This window comes from Oreochromis aureus, linkage group 8 (genome assembly GCF_013358895.1).
Source record: "Oreochromis aureus strain Israel breed Guangdong linkage group 8, ZZ_aureus, whole genome shotgun sequence".
Classification (NCBI taxonomy): domain Eukaryota; kingdom Metazoa; phylum Chordata; class Actinopteri; order Cichliformes; family Cichlidae; genus Oreochromis; species Oreochromis aureus.
In genome coordinates this window covers 26,425,352-26,442,993 of record NC_052949.1, presented here as the reverse complement: position 1 = coordinate 26,442,993, position 17,642 = coordinate 26,425,352, and the positions used below count along the sequence as shown (strand labels likewise).

General features: G+C 40.0%; 2 protein-coding genes across 5 annotated transcripts in view; one reads left to right on the top strand and one right to left on the bottom strand.

Moving 5' to 3' along the window:
- Positions 1 to 2,723: 2,723 nt before the first annotated feature.
- Positions 2,724 to 8,131, bottom strand: dhrs7cb (dehydrogenase/reductase (SDR family) member 7Cb). The gene is made up of 7 exons (XM_031753312.2): positions 7,999 to 8,131; positions 6,675 to 6,831; positions 6,473 to 6,585; positions 5,484 to 5,694; positions 5,301 to 5,393; positions 4,728 to 4,889; positions 2,724 to 4,596 (listed from the first exon to the last, which is right to left on the bottom strand). Exons 2-7 carry the CDS (start codon positions 6,826 to 6,828, stop codon positions 4,388 to 4,390), a joined length of 942 nt encoding a protein of 313 aa, XP_031609172.1. The 5' UTR covers positions 6,829 to 6,831; positions 7,999 to 8,131; the 3' UTR covers positions 2,724 to 4,387.
- A 517-nt stretch (positions 8,132 to 8,648) lies between these two features.
- Positions 8,649 to 17,642, top strand: part of LOC116330903 (myosin phosphatase Rho interacting protein) — a 45,388-nt gene continuing 36,394 nt past the window's right edge. For 2 of the 4 annotated variants that reach the window (XM_039616012.1, XM_039616013.1), the window contains exons 1-3: positions 8,649 to 9,684; positions 15,732 to 15,809; positions 15,996 to 16,061. In XM_039616012.1, coding sequence (XP_039471946.1) covers positions 9,562 to 9,684; positions 15,732 to 15,809; positions 15,996 to 16,061 — 267 coding nt within the window. In that variant the 5' untranslated portion in view covers positions 8,649 to 9,561. The remainder of the gene's footprint in view (positions 9,685 to 15,731; positions 15,810 to 15,995; positions 16,062 to 17,642) is intronic. The other 2 variants (XM_031753366.2, XM_031753365.2) reach the window with 1 other exon arrangement.

Genomic DNA, 17,642 nt, shown 5'->3' with positions numbered 1-17,642 from the left:
TTAGTTTAGCTGAGGAAAACCTGTTCAGCATCTTGTAAATAATAATATTGAATTGATATTGAAAAGCATGCACGCTTCATGGTCATTTTTGACCTTTTTTCTGTAATATGTCTTGTTTTGCATGTCACAGAGGAGAATACAAATATCCAGATGGACAAAGAAGACATTACAGTAATGCTCAATGGCGCAGTAAAATCTGCTATCATCCAATATTTTAGAGTAAGAGCCAGCCCCTCTGGTGTTGTATGTGGAAGCTTAGGGAATCATTACCATGGCCTCTACATAACCTTCATAAGTCAGGATAGTGTCAATAACCCGGGCTTTAAAAAATTGATAAGGGTGATCACCCCGCTCATGGAAAGAGCATTTCTGAGCAGCAGACGTCATTGTGAGGTGATTCTCATATATAAGTCATGCCTTGCATACAGGATGCATCTCTCTGAATATGGCTTCAGGACAATCATCCTCGCCATGTTGTTTGGGTCTTATCAACATATTGCTCACCCAGCGAGCCCAGACAGATGATTGAGAGAAACTATTAGGCTTAGATCATTCACAGATAGCCCCGTGCACCTTGATGCTTTTCCATTTGAGCAACCTTTAAGCAGAAATGAATGTGACAATTTTATGGCTGATATAATGCCGCGTGCTCCCAGTCTTCCCAGGAAACTCTTGTTAAACAATTATTCATATGAAAGAGCTGGCCTCTTTTGCACTCAATGCAACATACATGACATATGTGACGTATGTTAATGTGTCTGATCCAAATGCCAATTTGGTGACTCCAGCTGAGTGCTTTAAAGAAATCTTTCCTGTGTGACATGTGGAAATGTGTCAGGGCTGCATTTATTCATGTGAACATTGAAGGGGCATTCCTGTCCGGAGGCCCCGGAGACAAAAAATGTGGAACTCCCCAGAGGAGAGTGACCTGGAGGACAGACTCACGCATACCAGCTGGACTCGGTGCACATATTCTCTCCCTTCCTCCCACACACACATTGCTTCGACCAGATCTGCTGGATTTACTCCTCATTAACGTCACGGTTGTAACAAGAAGAACTGGACATCCTGTATGACGTGTTGTCTCTGATATAATGTGCCAAATGTTCCAAGCACATGGGTGAATATTGATCCCAAAGCATTCTAGCAGCTCGTGTCTTGCAACCCTGAAGTGATGAGGGCAATAAATCCAAGAGCGGCATGTAATTAGACGGAAGACATCTGTGTAAACATCATGAAAAAGCTCTTTGTCTTGCAGCAGTTTTTACAGGGAATAACCAGTGTTATTAACAAACTGGAATTCATATGGTTTCTTGTTTTTTGTGGGAATTTTTTGTTTGGTTTTGTTTTTCTTATTTTCTATTGCACAGCAAAAGCAGTTGTTGCAACAGTAGATGAGAGGTGCCATAGTGAGAGGTGACGAAAAACAAAATCGAAGAAAAATAGGTCACAGCTTATGAATTTGTGTCTATTTATCATACATTATACATTTCATAAAGTCATAAATTGGCAGAGGGAGTTAATATTTCATCAGAATAAATGCTGGGGCGATTTTTCCCCTGGATAAAGACTATGAAAGGAGAATCATCGCCAGTCATGTGGTGGTGTCATAATAACTATGCGCTGCTGCCACCTGGAGGATGTACCGGGAAATACATTCCCAAAAGTTGATTCTATTTATCGGGATCGCTACGTCCAGATAAATAGAATCAACTTTTGGGGATTTACTTACTTGGATGATTGAGCATGCATCAAGAAGGGAAATACATTTATTTATAGTTTGACTTTCGCATACATGTGCCCCCTTACGCATCTTTCTCATATAACGTAATGCTTCCATGATTCATAAGTTAATGTTATAGTTACTTATAAAAGACCATGTTGAAGGGGCCAGTAGTCAGATCACATGTGTATTTTCTCTAAGACGAATAGAATAGAATAGAATAGAATAGAATAGAATAGAACTTTATTAATACCTTGGGGTGGTTCCCTCAGGGAAATTATGATTCCAGGAGCACAACACCCTTTCACGTTAAATTCAAATAACAAAAACTACCAAGCAGGTACAAATAATTAGGAACAAAATAACAGTAATTTTAAAGATAATAGTTAAACAAAGACCAGGAATGAAAGTGTTTTATGTTCATTTTCATGCACTTTTCATTTTGCATAAATATAAAATTATTACATTATTCAGTTTTAGCTAAAGCAAAGTGATCAAATGACAGACTGAACTGAAGAACATATAAAGCTGCTCTTAAATTTACAGCTACTTTACATCAAAATATTACTCCATGTAAACCTGACGTGGACAGTGTGCAGAAGAACACAAAACATTACTTACTGTTAGTTTCTGGCAGGTCTGTGTATTGAATTTAGCATAATCGGCACTATGGGCTCGTGGGTCCAGGCCATTTCTATATATCATGCATCAAAAAGCAAAAGGTTCAGCTAACTGGCAATAATCATCATTAGACCCATATGATGCATTAATAACCCGCTCAGTTCTTTTTGGATACACATCTTTCTTGCAGCAACGCAGAGTCTCCCAGACTTGATTTGTAGCTATAAACATGATAATATTTTACCAAAAAGTGTATGTCAGCTCCCATTTATTATTCCCAGTTCATTCACAACACAACAAGCAGAGAGATCGACATAGTAATAATTCAACTAAGTCCACTTGTATTGATAGCACCTCAAAAAAGAGAGAAAGGGAGATCTTGGGAGGAAAACAGTTTATTTAGACTCCCAACAAAGTGAATTCATTTCCTTTAGGAAATGGGAGGAGCACTGAATTAGGACCAAGTACCAGCCCTTCCATGAGAATACGGTCTGGTGGCATTTTCTAGAGATATATTAATGATCAGTGTAACCTGTTACCATGACTGCATGAAAAAGAAAAAGAAAATATATGGTTATATGATGAAAATCACTTTACTCTTCTATCATTTCATGTGTGTGTAGCTCATGAACACCACCATCATGCATTATATTTTCTTATGGGAAAACTAATTTCTGGAGAAGGGCTTATCTGCTAATAGCATGACACAGCCAATGTACTGCAAGATACAAGACAGGAAACACAGTGAGCTTGCTATTTAATTAAGACTAATATTTATTGCAATTATTCCATTTTCTCTTGGTTTTGTAATCATCAAAAGCGCTTCCTGCTTGACTTGCACTTAATCAGATCCATTTCCCTGCAGGCATCAGTGCAGTTTCACTCTAATCTAATCTATACATGAAATTTAATGTCTAAATTAAGAGGAATAAACAGGCAGGCAACATAAGATACGGTGAAAAAGCACAACCCATATAATTACAATAAATGAGGAACATTTGAGGTCATCCCAGGTCAGTGATTTGATTTGATATAATTTCGTTTTCATCACATGCTGTTGAGCAATGAAGACAAAGAGCAGGATGCTTGCTGGTGGAGATGCGAGAGAGCTTTTATCTTATCAAAAATCTGCTTGTTGGCTTTCTAATCAAATGCTATCATGTTAGCCTTTCAAGCTTTATGAGATTAATGGGTTCACACCTTGTTTCCTCTGCCACAAATGGGCAAAAACATCCTCTGTCTAAAAGCAACTATTATAAATTCATTCATTTAGAAATTCCTCTTTTTCAGCTGTCAACAGAAAGTTAAAAACAAAAACGGATAGAGGCGTTGTGTTGAGCATTATCATTTGAAACTGAAGGGGCTCGTAGTACTTTTGTGTAACCTTAGTTGTACCACTAGATGGTGCAGTAAGTTAATGTAACCATTATTTACCCAGGTAAGGAATTAAAGTGGCAGCAAAAAAGATTACAAGTTAACTGCTTAGCTCCTATGGTATCATATTTAGTACAAGAGATTTTGTGAGTTTTTGAGACTTCTTCATCATCGGTATGATTCTCTCCCACCACACCACTCATCTGAAAAACTTAAACAATAAATTGCACAATACTTTTTTAAGCAATAAATTATGACAAAAAAATGTTGTATGTAGCAAATATGATGCAAATTAAAACTTATATGTCAGGAGCTCCAATAAACACTCCATTTTCCCCCCAAAAAAGAACGTTTTCTGGTCATTATTTTCTGGTTCAGATTTTAAAAGGTTAAACAGCAGCACGTATCGCTATACAGCCACAGGTAAAACACTGCCCCCTGGTGATAGTCATTCATTTCTGCAGAGGGTAATTCCAAAAAGCACCTTTAAGGCCTCTATCATTGCATTTTAAGGTGCTTTACTGGTCATTATTAACTATCTGTTCAGCATTATTATTACAAACCCATCTGGAATCCTCAGGATATACATTTACTTAATTGGCATATCCAAAACAAATAAATCTCTAAGCTTTACTTCACATCTCTTTCTCTCACACACTAGCCTTTCTTCTACTGCATCTGCTCAGCCAACACTGAGTCTTTCACTCCAGCAGCCAGCACAGCGAAGAGGAAGGGGGGGAAGAGGGAGCGCAGATGGAGAGCCACCCTGGGGATGGGGTGGACCAGCAGAACCTCTTTCCTCTTCCTGTTCACGGTTTGCATGATTTCATTGGCCAGGACCGACGGGCGCACACCGTGGGTCAGCTGCCTGGCAATAACTGCGAGAGGACAGATTCATTTAGATTTGCCTATGCACCACAATAACAGGAACATTTCAGAAATCTGAACATGTATTCATTCCATGAACCATTCGGTCACCTTAATGCTTCATTGCTACTGTTTTACTCACATTCAGCGACAGGGTTTGGTTTGGGAACAGGTTCCTCTACTGGCGGCGGTTCAGAAGCATTGATGAAGGTATGACTGATGGTGCTGACAATTATTCCATACTCTTCCACTTCAGCTCGCAGACAGTCAAAGAAGGCCTGCGCCGCATGCTTAGACGCGGCATCTGACAGGTATGAACACAAACACGTATAATGATACACTCACAAAAGAAGTGTGGCAGGCACGGAAGAATTCCAAACATACCATACAGCATTTGTTTAATTGCTTTCTGTTTTGTCCCTAGACATCCACACGTGTATTATATCATGCTGTGAAGGTGCTTTTCTACTACTGAACAGGCTGAATAGGCTGAATAGGCTTTCCAGAGTCCATAGGTTGTACCTAGGTATACCTAACCATTAACTAGCAATTCCATGTATTTTTAAATAATTAGGTAAAGATTATTTAAAATGGAATCACATATATATAAAAAGTAAAAATGTATTTCTTGCAAATATGTTGCTCACTGCTCTTGTTTTTATTCAGTGCTAAGTGTACTTCTAAAGAGTTGCAGTGACCTTTGTCGGGAACTCACATGAACTTCTGAATGGAACAGCCAGTCTGCCCTGGATGCTGTTGACCAGTACGATGTGGCCTGATCGTCTTGAAATCATCATTGGAAGAACACCTGCCACATTTTTAAAAATATCATTCATAAGATGTTAATAATAACAAACTTAAAGAAATGCTACTGGATTTCTAAGAATGCCAACCCCACCTTTGGCTAGAGTGCTTGGGCCAAAGTAGTTAACATCCATGATATTTCTGTCCTGTTCCAAGGAGATACTCTGAACCGGTGCTTTCAGCTTCATACTGCTATTGCAGATCAGCACGTCCACACAACCATAACAATCGACCACCTCAGCAATCACGTCCTCCATACTGTCCATATCACTGAAGTCCAGAATTACCAACTTTGGGGCAAAGGTCTGTCAATAAACAAGGGTTAGTTTAGTTTGAACACCTGTGTAACTGATGGACAATTATGTTTAGATAGACTGAAGCTGTTTTCCTCCTGCTTGGAGGTTTAAAGGCTACTAAGCTAAACTAATCACAAGCTTCATATTAGCGTTAAGATTTTCTTTTAGCTCCATTTTCATTTGACAAAATTTAGTACTCTTTTCTTGACTTCATATCAAACTGAAAAGCATTAGAAAGAGGTTATGAGGGTTAACTGAGCTTTTTGAGTAATTCTGTCACCATTCTGTGTCTTCAAAGATCAAGAACATAATCCTTGATAAAAGAAAGTGCCAGTCAACAATAACTCCAAGGATAACAACCATAACTCTAAGCAGAAAAGTTTCAGCTTTGTGTCATACATATACTAGATTTCATCCCATAAACATCCATGTGCTTGGGCCTGTACATAGAAGGCATGTGGTGGACTACTTGCTGTCTGACATGATATCCTGCTATTGTGTTCTCCAGAGGAAGTGGTGATCTGTGAGGTGGTGAGTGAGCAGGATTACGATAAAGACAAGGACAGAACCTGATATTCTGTTAATTAAGAAAACTGTAAAACTTGTGTGGTGTGGTGTCACATGTTAATTCCTGTCAGTTAGTTGGGGAATTTGTTCTGGTATAGTACGAGGAGGCTTTGCTGTGTGCTAAAGGTTGTCATTTTATTGCAAAAGCTTCCTTCACATACTAACAGACATTACTTTTACTGAAATAGCCATATTAAAAGTTAACTGATAAATTCCTCACCTCTCTGGGGTCAGCATCAGTTGTCAAAGAGTCATACAGAGACTCCAGCTTATCCCAGCCAGTCCCACAAAGGATCAGTCTGGCCCCACCCTTGTGGAAGAGACGGGCACACTCTGGAAAAAAAAAGAAGATTATGTTCATTAAATGTCAAGTTCAGATCAAAGTAAAATGAAATAATAAAAACAAAAATTGGATCCCTTACCGGTCCCCACCCCAGACACAGCATCAGTGATCACCACCACTTTGTTTCGTACTAAGGACTTGGACATGAAGTGCAAAATCTCATTGTAGATGTAGTACACCCCTGCTGCCACAACGATCAACAGGGGCAACACTATCACCGAGGGCAGGCCCATGTTCTGTAGCAGAGAAAACAGATGGGTCAGTGTGTGGAGAATACTCATAAAAACTATAATATAATATCGTATAATATGTAAGTAAATATGTAAGAAAAATTGTGTATGTTTCTGTTCTGTGTCCTGTGTACTGTTTGTTTGTATATGTGTCTTTTTGGCTGCTGTTACAACCAAATTTCCCCTTGTGGGACAATTAGAGGATTATTCTATTCTATTCTAATATATGGTATCAAAATATACCAAATGAATCTTTCTCATGTTAGGTGACTGTGATAACCAGTATACATAAACACTGAAAAAATAGTTAAAGCCTAACAGCATATCTGGAGTAACTAAGTGTAAAACCACATATGTTTTCTTTTCTCTTTATTTTATTTTATTTATTTATTTATTTTGCTGTTGTTATTTTACATATAAATATATAATATGTTAAATAGAAATTCTGTACATTTGTTAGAAGGTTAAATTTCTACCTTTAGACAGAGCTAAGCTTGCTGTTTCACCCTGCTTCCAGTCTTAGTACTAAGCTGAGATAATCAGCTGTTGATCCAACTTATAATTTTGCACACATGTGAGGGTGGTGTTAGCAATCTCTTCTAAACTGTAGCTGAAAAGCAGATCAGTATATACCCTATAATGAGAAATATCATTTGTACCTTCCCTATATTGAAAGAGAGTTTAAGACCAATATAGTTGGCATATTTGCTGTGAATGTGTTCTTCTGTTATAACTGTGTTAAGTGTCCTAGGGTAACAGACTGCATTTGGAGGCCTTGCTACACACTTGCCATGTAAAGTGAGTTTAAGGAGAACAGCTAAATATATTCTGGCCATGATGCCGCCACAGAATTTTCTTGCACTATGTCACCTCCAGGATAATGTCATAGGATACCCTAAGGGGGGCAGCCAGGGAGCCTCGCATTTATAATGTAATACAATTTATAAATAAATTAAATAACCTTACTTTCCCTGCTTTACTTGAGGAAAACACATTAAGGAAACCCCTAAGCCATATTAAAACTGATGATCCAGAGATCCAATTCCCAGCTTAGCCCCATGTTTGGACTGACACATGATTGGAGGTTAAGTCAGCTTGTGAAGTGCATATCTATAGCAACCACACAACAAGCATGCACAAACCTATAATCTGTGTTATTATTGGTTCACTTACAGCGCTGACCAGGAGCTAATCCTTCAGCAAGACTGGCCGTTGATGTTTTCAGGGTTTAGTTAGGTAACAGAGGCCCTTCTCCTCCCTCAGTGTCCCTTGTCCATTCACACAGCTCTGTTCTCTGTGTGTCTGACCTGCTGCTGTCCACTGGAACCTACTGCTTATAATAGCCTCTGCTTCAGTCAGCCATTAATACACACATATGTGGTGCGCAGCATCTAAGGCATGTTTCCTTGTTGCCAACCTGAGGGGATGGACGATAAGTGAGAGTGTGACTTGCACTTGGTCTTCAGAGAGTTTGCATTGTACTGCTGTTTCAAGGAAACACATTTTCCCCAAATTATATATTATTCTGTTGTCAGTTGTTTTTTTTAATAGGGGAAAACAAAAACATCTATCAATACATATTTTGAACTGTGTGTTGTTGTGTGAGCTGGCAAAATGTGTACACAATTTACACAAATCAAGAAAAGAAAACAAGTTTTTTCCATCTGTTTTAAAGTGGTATTAATAGTGGTGTTAATTCTATTTTTAATAAAGGATCACATTTGACATTCAAAAACATAAGCATGACTATGCCTGCGCCCCCTAGTATGTATAACTAAAACATTTCATTAACTGTCTTCTTTCGGTGGGTGGCGGCAGTGAGCAGTTATCGCGAGAGCACGTAGAATTCCAGGAGGCTGTGTGTATTTGCGCTCTCTTCTGTGTTCTCCCCCTTGCTCCGTTGGGAAAGAAGAAAATAAACCCACTGCTGCTAACCAGGCTAGTTATGGAACCAAGCCCTAAGTACTCGTTTTGGCATCTGTGACTGTCCAAGAGGTGCTCGCCCTGCATACTGCGTTCCCACCTAGGGGGAAAGCACATGAAGCTTTTTGATTTTTTTGACCGACTCTTTTTCTTTAAAAAGTTGAATACGCCAGCAAGGGAAGGATTTCATTAGCTAGCCTATCTGTGTGCGAGCTAACTGGGCTAGCTTAGCAAGGAGCACTGGATGAACTTTGCATGGACTGAGTGCTGCGAACGGGATAGTAGCCTCCTGTCTGACTGTGAGCCGTCTATTGGATTGAGTCTTTCATATGGGAGTGTGTTGTTACTTAAATGACACTGTTTTCCCGGAGCTCGAAGGCCATAACTGTGTACAAATGTTGCTTTTGCGGCTCACACCATCACGTTATTGATCTGGATACCCATTGGAAAGCTAACAGGATATTAGCTACCTTCTCGCCGCTACGCTTTGTGGTTGCAGGCCATGGACTGAAAGGCATTCATCACTGAAGGATGAGAAGGCTGGCTTGATGGCAGCTAATTATTTATTGGGAGGCAGCAATTGGATACAGCTAAAGCGATAAAAGAAGCTTTGAACGTCGTCCCAGAACTGTTAAACTCTTGGTTTGGTCTTCTTTTTTTTTTTAACTTGACAATGCATCGGTGTGCTGGGGCTTTTTCCAAGTTAGGATAAGAAGAGACGCACAAGAAAACAGCGAGATTGCACCTTCTGCGTTTCCCCACGGAAATTATTCATTTTTTAAAAATATTATAATTATTAAGAGGTGAAATATAATGTCTACCGCTAAAGAAAATCCCTGTAGGAAATTCCAAGCAAACTTCTTCAACAAAAGTAAATGTCAGAACTGCTTCAAACCCCGGGAGCTGCACCTACTGACAGACCAGGATTTGACCCAGGTAAGAAAAAAAGATCAAAAGAGTCAATGATTTAAAGGCTTTTTATGTCGAAATTTGTAAAAAAAAAAAAAAAAAAAAATAATAATTAAGAAGGGCTATTACTGCTCGCTAATAAGGCTGGCCGTGACAGGCTTGTTGCTATAAAGCTGTTATGTGTTATATTTAAACAACAAAAGGTTGGCACAGCCCTCTTGATGAGTCGAGCTGATTAACGATCACGTCAATAAAGAAACAATTTTTCTTGGCTTGTGATGCAACCAGTCTCCGAAAGAGTTGCGAGACAGCATTGCAGTGTCTGCGTAGAGAAAGTCAAGGCGAAGTGTTTATTTTGGCTGAATCACAAGAACTCTTGTGATTTCTGTACTTCCTTAATATACAGACAGGTGAAAGCCTAAAAGGAAAGAAAACGATGGTATCCTGTGCGGGGCCATTTTGCAGTCTTAGTTTAATGGTCACCTATCCGCGGGGCGCCAGGAGTCACTGAATAGATCTTTATTGTCACTGTTACAAGAACAAGAATGGTATGAGCATGAAAATGCTTCGTCATTTGTGCTATCTCGAGTACATCTCTGTAATGAAAAACTTAGGGAAACAAAGTGTTAGACAGCCATGACCTTTATCAAAAGACTAGTTGAAGGAATATGTATTGGAAAAATTGTGTTTGACCAGAGACTTGGAGAATCAGTGCCTACACTTGGACTGATACCTCTTTTCCACGGTGGTTGTGAGCAGTAGTGTTGCTCAGTTATTTCAAAAACCATAATCACAATTATTTTGGTCAATGATTGTATTTTTTGACATTTACCGCCTTTGTGGTAAACATTAAAGTTCAATGAATGCTTGACTAAAAACATTTTTTTAATGTGATGACCTTAAACTTCAAGTACAGCCCAATTCAAATGAAAAGGAAGTAAGTTGAGAAAATAATTGGTTTATTTGCCCATTTAGCCAGTCTCACCAAGCCTTGGCTGCCTGCCGAGGGACTCTTGCCAATCATAAAAGCCAAAAAGAAGTAGTTTTGTCCTGACTACCTAGATTTATAATCTCTGGAAATCGAAATCTCAATTTAACCAAATATTTGATCGATGGCTCAGCCTTAGCGAATAGCAAGTTCTGCATTTGTCACTTTCCAGGACCAGCTCGTATTTGGAAGTGTTTGAGAACTGATTGTTAGGTTTTGTTATAACAAGCTCTTCATTTTCACAAGAAGAGAATCATAGTGGACAGAACCGATCAGAAGCATTTGTCATTGATTTTTTTCTCTCTCTCTCTTTTTTTTCTGAGGTAGCCCTTTACTTTACCTTTAGTAGCTCCATCTTTGGGTCCAGTGTGGCGAACCCAATACCTAGATTAACGTCCTGTGGAAACCACAATAGAGTTCACACCACAGTTGAATAAAACTACAGAAATGACAAAAAATTAACAACAACAAAAAACAACTCCTATAGTCACTCTTTGCTTTTATGGTGCAGCTTCACAGCCCCACATGGCTATCATTGAATGGGATTGTGAAGTGAGGCTGCATTCAGTTGAGATCATGTCATGAGTTTTTTCAGTCCCTCACACTCAGATCAGTTTAGTCTCTGTTGTATCCTGTAATTGATCCCAGATGATGAGGCCCAGATGTGCCCGTGAACGTGTCTTAAGAGCCGTAACAGCAACGTCAGCATCTTCTGTTGTGCGAGTGTGTGGGGGGCACGCACTTGTTTTCTTTTTTAAAAAAGAGTTTATTGGATGTTAACTCTTACACCCCCAAGTCTGGATGGATTGAGTAACGGTTACATCACTTCCTTTAATCTCCCTGTGACCTGGCCCGCACTCTCTCCCACAGCCCATATGACGGCACAGGAACCAGCGAGTCCTACTTCTCTAGCATTCTAGAAATCAGTCTTTGCTCATCTCTGTTGTCCCAGTCGCCCACAGGCTTTGGGAAATGTCTGTCAGCTATTCAAACAGTTTGCAGAGAGCTCAGTTACATTAGTAAATTTTGTGAGGATGCTATCTGGAGAGTCTTCAAACCAGTTAGCGCTCCGCACCAGACACCAGGTCATTACTGGCCTAAACCTGTGTTATGTAACACCATTTAATCAGTGTTAAACTTCTGAGTCTTGTTCAGCAGGTCCAAGATGAGGGTTAGGAGTTATAAAAATGTTCCCAGTGTTGAGACACTGATCCAGGCAGAGGCTGAGGGGATGAACTCAACAACCCAAAGAAGGCTCCACTAAAGCTGCGTGATGCTGTTAAAACACCATGACGAGCTGATTTGGCTAAGTGAATTTCAGTCCTAAATTAAATAGAAGTTATTCAGAGCTCAAAGGCAGCTGAAGATTGCAGATTCAGCTTTGAAACATGCAGCCCGCATTGAAAAGTTATGCAAAGGGAAGAGAGCCGAATGTCTGAGGGATAGTGTCCAGTATAAACAATCTCTCGGTTCAGCGCTGTTGGAATAAAAGGTGGGTTGGGGGAGGAGTTTGCCTCAAATTCTTTTGTTACAGTCGGCATGCACCAAAGGAGTTTGTGTGCCCCGACAAGGTCCCTGTCTTTTGTCACAGCATTCAATCTGTGACTTTGTGCTCGCAGACTGGAGCTGGCAGTCGCTTCCCATTGGAGAAAACTGATCGTGTTTTCAGGGAGCGTTGGTGGGAGGCAAGACAGTGATAGAGCATGCAGTCAGGCGAAGGTTTACACACACGTGGGAGACCCGGAGAAAGACGAGCTGGGATGTGTTGGGACTTGAGGAGTGGGAGCAGGAGTCACAGGGAGAGAGAGGAAGTGCGGGGTTGGGAAATAGAGTAGAGCTCCCCACCGGCAGCTGCTCAACATCCCACTATTTGAGCTTTTGAGCCAGTCCATAGGTTTAACACGTACCAAATGTTCCAACGCAGTTACTAACCGCAGGCTGCGCTACATGCCCAACGGGCTAGAGATCATATCCACGGTTCTGTGCCTGTCAGTTCTGTTCCAGTCTTTTGTGTGGAGGCTTTCACATGGGTCCCCTGGTGTCACACCCAGCTGCGTTTGTTTTTGTCACCAACAAGCTCGGACAGTGAAAACAGCACCCCTGGCTAAATAAACGTACTTCTCAGAGTAACAGTTAGGACTACCACTCAATTCCTCTATCTGCATTTCAGTTGGAGGAAACAATGCCTCAGTTCAAATTCAGCAAGATGTTTAGTGCTCTCTAAAGCTGCAGCAGCTTTTAGAGAACAGGATCGATCATTAGAGTATGATATTAATTTTGGTAGCTTACTTGGCATTCCTAAAAACCAGCCACTGCAAACATTTCTCGAAATTAAGTCAGAGCAGACCACGAGATTTTCTGAACGATGACTGACAAAGTCCAATTGTCCTGTATTGCAAAGGATGGCATGTGGAGGGTGAGTTTGCTTAATCTTGATTCTGCTAGGCGAACTGGGATATTGAGGTACTTCCTGAATAAAAGTTATTGTAAAATGACAGTTCCTGGGTCTTCTGGTGGATAAACCATGATTTCCACCTGTGTCTCAGGCCAGGCTTAAGTTGACCTGTGCCAGGTATCAGCACCAGGAAAAAGTTAACATTTTTTAACAATGGCTACTGCCTTGTAAATTTTTACTTTTACTCGTCTTTAAATTATGCTGTTGCTGTGTTAAGAATGAAGCTAAAAAAAATAAAAATAAAGTGAATTGACTTTTTTCTTTTTGTTTTATTTAACTTGCTCCAGGCCACTGGACCAATGCAATATGTTGAGCCCTGAAAGTTACAAGCTTTAAGTAAATGTAAACTGCTGTTAGCTGTTAGCTGTCTCAATAACCTAAAAAGGACGCTCAAATGGATATAAAATGTCTTCTTTTCATCCATTTTTTTTTTTTTTTTATCCCTGTCGTCAGACTTTGTGGAGTTTGGAGTCCGTTTGTCCAGCTTTAGACTAAAATAAACTAACTAAAACTAGTTGGGAACCACCAATGCATCTCTCTTATGATTTTTTTTTTTTTTATTTATTTTTTTCAATACCCTATCAGAGAAATCAGTACGACCATAATTATTGTGGTATGCAGTCAAGACCTTTTGCTTTGTTGAAATAAAACGTATATATTTTGTGTCTTCTGTGGGGAAGCAGTGCTTGAAGAAACATTTAGAGAGCTTTTTAACGATAACCCGTGTACCTTTGTGCAACAGCAATGTTGAAGCCAACATTCTGTCATCCGTTTCAGTGATTGCTCATTTTGCATGTCAGTGAAACTCATCACACAACACTGTGCAGTCAGTGATATAGTTATGTTTATGCTGCCAAGTGGCGGCACAATTATAGAAATGATTAAAGGTTTGTCCAGGAAGTACTTTTAGGTCCTGTTAGACAGCAGTTGTGAGCTGAGAACAGAATGAATAGTTGCACAGCAGGAAAAGATGTCAGCACCTCTGTTGTGTGTTAAAAGTAAGTGATCACAGAGACTCTAAAGCCTAAGTTAAGCTGGATTTACAGCTGTAGACGGTTACCACGTGGGTTTTATTTTGTAGGTGAGAGCTGGATTCCCTGTGTTGTCGCCAGTCCAAAGATAAACTTAAGTTCCTATTCTCATGTAGTATCTGGACAACCACTGCAGTCTGAGGAGGTACTGACAGGTACATGATGGGAGGCATGCTTAGTGACCATAGCTGTGCCTTAAACCCTCAATGCACTGCTACAAATGCAATGTTTACATTTTCCACATCCGTGTTGTTGCATGACAAGAATTTTGCGATCTCCTTGTGTACATGTCTGTATGCGCAAACAAATCAACGCTGTTCATGTGAATGATTAGAGCCACATTAGAAGTGTCTAACTGTATGAAAATCTGAGCTCTTGACCCCAGATTTGAACTGTATCACACCTACCCATGCTAAATATCCTTTATACTGGGTTCAGCCCACCAAAACTCCCCTAAGTGGCATGCCAAGGCAAGTTGAACTAGGCACGTATAGATTTATGGTAGGCATGCAGTGACATGGAGGAGAATTGGAATAACACTCTACCGGTTGGATGCATTTACTTTCCAGAAAAATCTTTTTAGGTTGGGTTTTATTGAAGAGGTGTGAGAGTGAGTGCTTGTATGCAAGATGCTTGTTAATGAATAACATTTAAAGCACAGAGACCGAGTGTGACGCAGAGTTTATGCTTGTCATTGCTGCACTTGAGCCAGCATTTATGATGTCACTTTTGGCCTGGAGTGTGGCGAACCAGAGATGGTCTTGGTCTGCTCTTCAACCAATCGATTGGTTGCAGGACGGAGGGGTGTAAGAGCCACACCTTTTCTCTGGGTGAACTGAATCTGCTACAGTTCACGCTCCATGCCTTTTTAGCTAACATGAAAATAGTAATACACGTAGAAAGCTAATAGTTGCGGCATATTAAATCATTTTTACTTTTTGTACTGAAATCATAGTGGCAGACTCCGAGCCAACTAGAAGGAACCAAATTCTTCTGATGCTGTAGTTCTGAGGAATGCAGCTAGTGGTGTCATTGTGATATAATTTTGCTTATTTAATAGGGATAATCAGTTTAATGTTGTTTGCACCCAATATACACAATTGTAGCTGATGCGAATTCCCAACCCTTATCCTTAGTTGGGCTTAAATGATACACAAATCATTTTTTTCAGTATTCAAATACATAAAATGACAGATGATGAAGCTGGCTTCACGTCCAGCTTCATCTGAGTTTAGTTGTTGCTACTGGCAGACAAAAAACTGCGATCACATTTGGTGTTTATATGGAAGTTCTGTCCATCTTTTTCATTGAGGTACTTTTCAGTCAAACACGCCATCCGTCAGTTTGTCATATGGATCTCATCTACTGTGGTGACATGGGTGGAAAGAGGCACTGAAGCATGTCATCATATAGAGCTGATTACATCAAAAGACACGCAAAGCGGTTTCGTGTGTAAAATGCAATGCATGAAGAGAGGCAACATCCAAAAAGCACAAAAAACCTTCTCCCTCTCCTTCCCATCGCCTTTATTTCCCACTCTTTTCCAGCTTTAATGATTACCTTAATTGGTGTTTTTTTTACTTCCTCTTTCTTTTTACAGGCCAAACCTATTTATGGTGGATGGCTGTGTTTGGCCCCTGAAGGAACTGACTTTGACAATCCTATGCAGAGATCTCGGGTAAGGGCATTTGTTGTAGTCCTGCATGTTGCTCTATAAAATGTTGGTACAATGTACTGTATGGACATTAATGCTTGCATACCTACCTCCAGTTACCAGAAATGCCCTGTAACAGGAGTACTGAGTATGATGCCTCTAAGTCAATAAAATTGAGGGTAGCCACTAATGCCTAATTTCTTCTCACAGAAATGGCAACGGAGATTTTTTGTGCTGTACGAACATGGCTGTCTGCGGTTTGCCCTGGACGAATCGGTGAGTAAAGGATGTTTTTTGCTGCTTACGCATTACATTCTGTATGGGCGTGGAAGCCAGGCTGTGAAGGTGAAGATCAAAATTTTCTAAATCTTAAAGTTCAGGGCACAGCAGGTGTCCATGTCTGTGTGTTGCAGTTGTACAGTTTAGGGTTAGGGCTGTGCGATATGACCAAAATCTCATATCCCGATATTAAGACATCTATCGGCCGATAACGATATAAATCACAAAAATGTAACATTTTCTGTAAATTCTGTGAATGTCGGGCAGTTCGACTTGCGTGAAGTGTTTCCAGCTGGGCGTCGCGTACCTGGAGTCGAGTGTTTTAACTGATGCATGAAACGATACATTTTTAGACATAGGTTGTAATGGCCGCCGTTTTCTTTGTGAGTATTTAAAAGCCTGTTCTAACGTTTGAGTCTAAGGTTTATTTTTTAGCACCTGACGGCTCTTTTTTGCTTCTCATCCGTAAATACTCTGCATCTTTCACGTGATCCAGTTTATTTTGAAAAGTCTCAACAGGATCTTGAGCTTTATTGTGAAAGGTTGTTGCTAACGAGAACGCATAAAAACAAGCGCTTGTCCGTCTGTAGTGTGGTTATATTAAATATAAGAGAAAGAGAGAACTTTAGGAAATTAATATAGCCACTACAGTGACCATCAAAATAATGAAAAAATATTGCCGTAAACAGTTTATTTTGCGACACCACGAAACAAACGATAGCGTAAAATGAAACGATAGATGTTTTTATATCGTCATCCGATATATATCGTTATATCGAACAGCCCTATTTAGGGGTAGTGCTATTTCTTGGTATGTGTGATTCCTACTTCAAAAGACACTGAAAAAGTCAGCTTGCTGTGACTGAGGCTTGTGGTGCAGGGCTTTGCTGGTGAATCGGTTTACACTGAGTTTCACTCAACCCATCAGGGCTTTCACTAACACTGTCACTCCCTTTCTTTAGAGGAGCATTTCCTACAATAACTGTTGATCTTACTTGATTATACTCTTGTGTGATGTCTATACAGATGTTTTGGAAACTGCTCATTAAGGCTTTGCAATATGGTTAAAAACAACCCTCCTATATCAGTATACTTAAGAGAAATGTGACATTTAACATGATTATATGTCAGGACATAAAAAAGTTTAGAAAAGCTGGCGTGAGTTATGTAAAAAGTGGTGCAGATGTGAAGGTGATGTGCTAGCTGGAAGATGACTTTGTTGTCATTTGTTGTGAGAAGTAAATGACACTGTCTCTGCTGCAACTGTGTGGGAAGCTGTGGCTGGCAACAGTGATTATGTTACTGAAATCAACCATAAACTGTCTAGACAGACCCGAGATTCAGTATAACAGTTATTCAGATGTTGTGCACAGTGTTTGATGCCACAGTAAATGAAAAACTGTGCTTCTCCTCTGCTAAGCAGCTACAAGACTGGCTAAAATAAAGGCACTTGAGCCAAATTTGGTATCGTGTTTGTCAGTTTACCTGGGTAAAAGATTTTGGGGTATGCAACCTGACCAGGATAACAGTATGCGTAAGGTGAAAAGTTGGCTTGAACAGGATAGAGAGTAAGAGTGG

Excerpts from the sequence above, each read along its gene's own strand:
- dhrs7cb (XM_031753312.2), bottom strand. The coding sequence starts at position 6,828 with ATGGGCCTGCCCTCGGTGATAGTGTTGCCCCTGTTGATCGTTGTGGCA. Across the intron at positions 6,586-6,674 it reads TGTGTCTGGGGTGGGGACCG|AGTGTGCCCGTCTCTTCCAC; the intron begins GTAAGGGATCCA and ends TTTTTTTTCCAG. Across the intron at positions 4,890-5,300 it reads TGTTCCATTCAGAAGTTCAT|ATGCCGCGTCTAAGCATGCG; the intron begins GTGAGTTCCCGA and ends CATACCTGTCAG.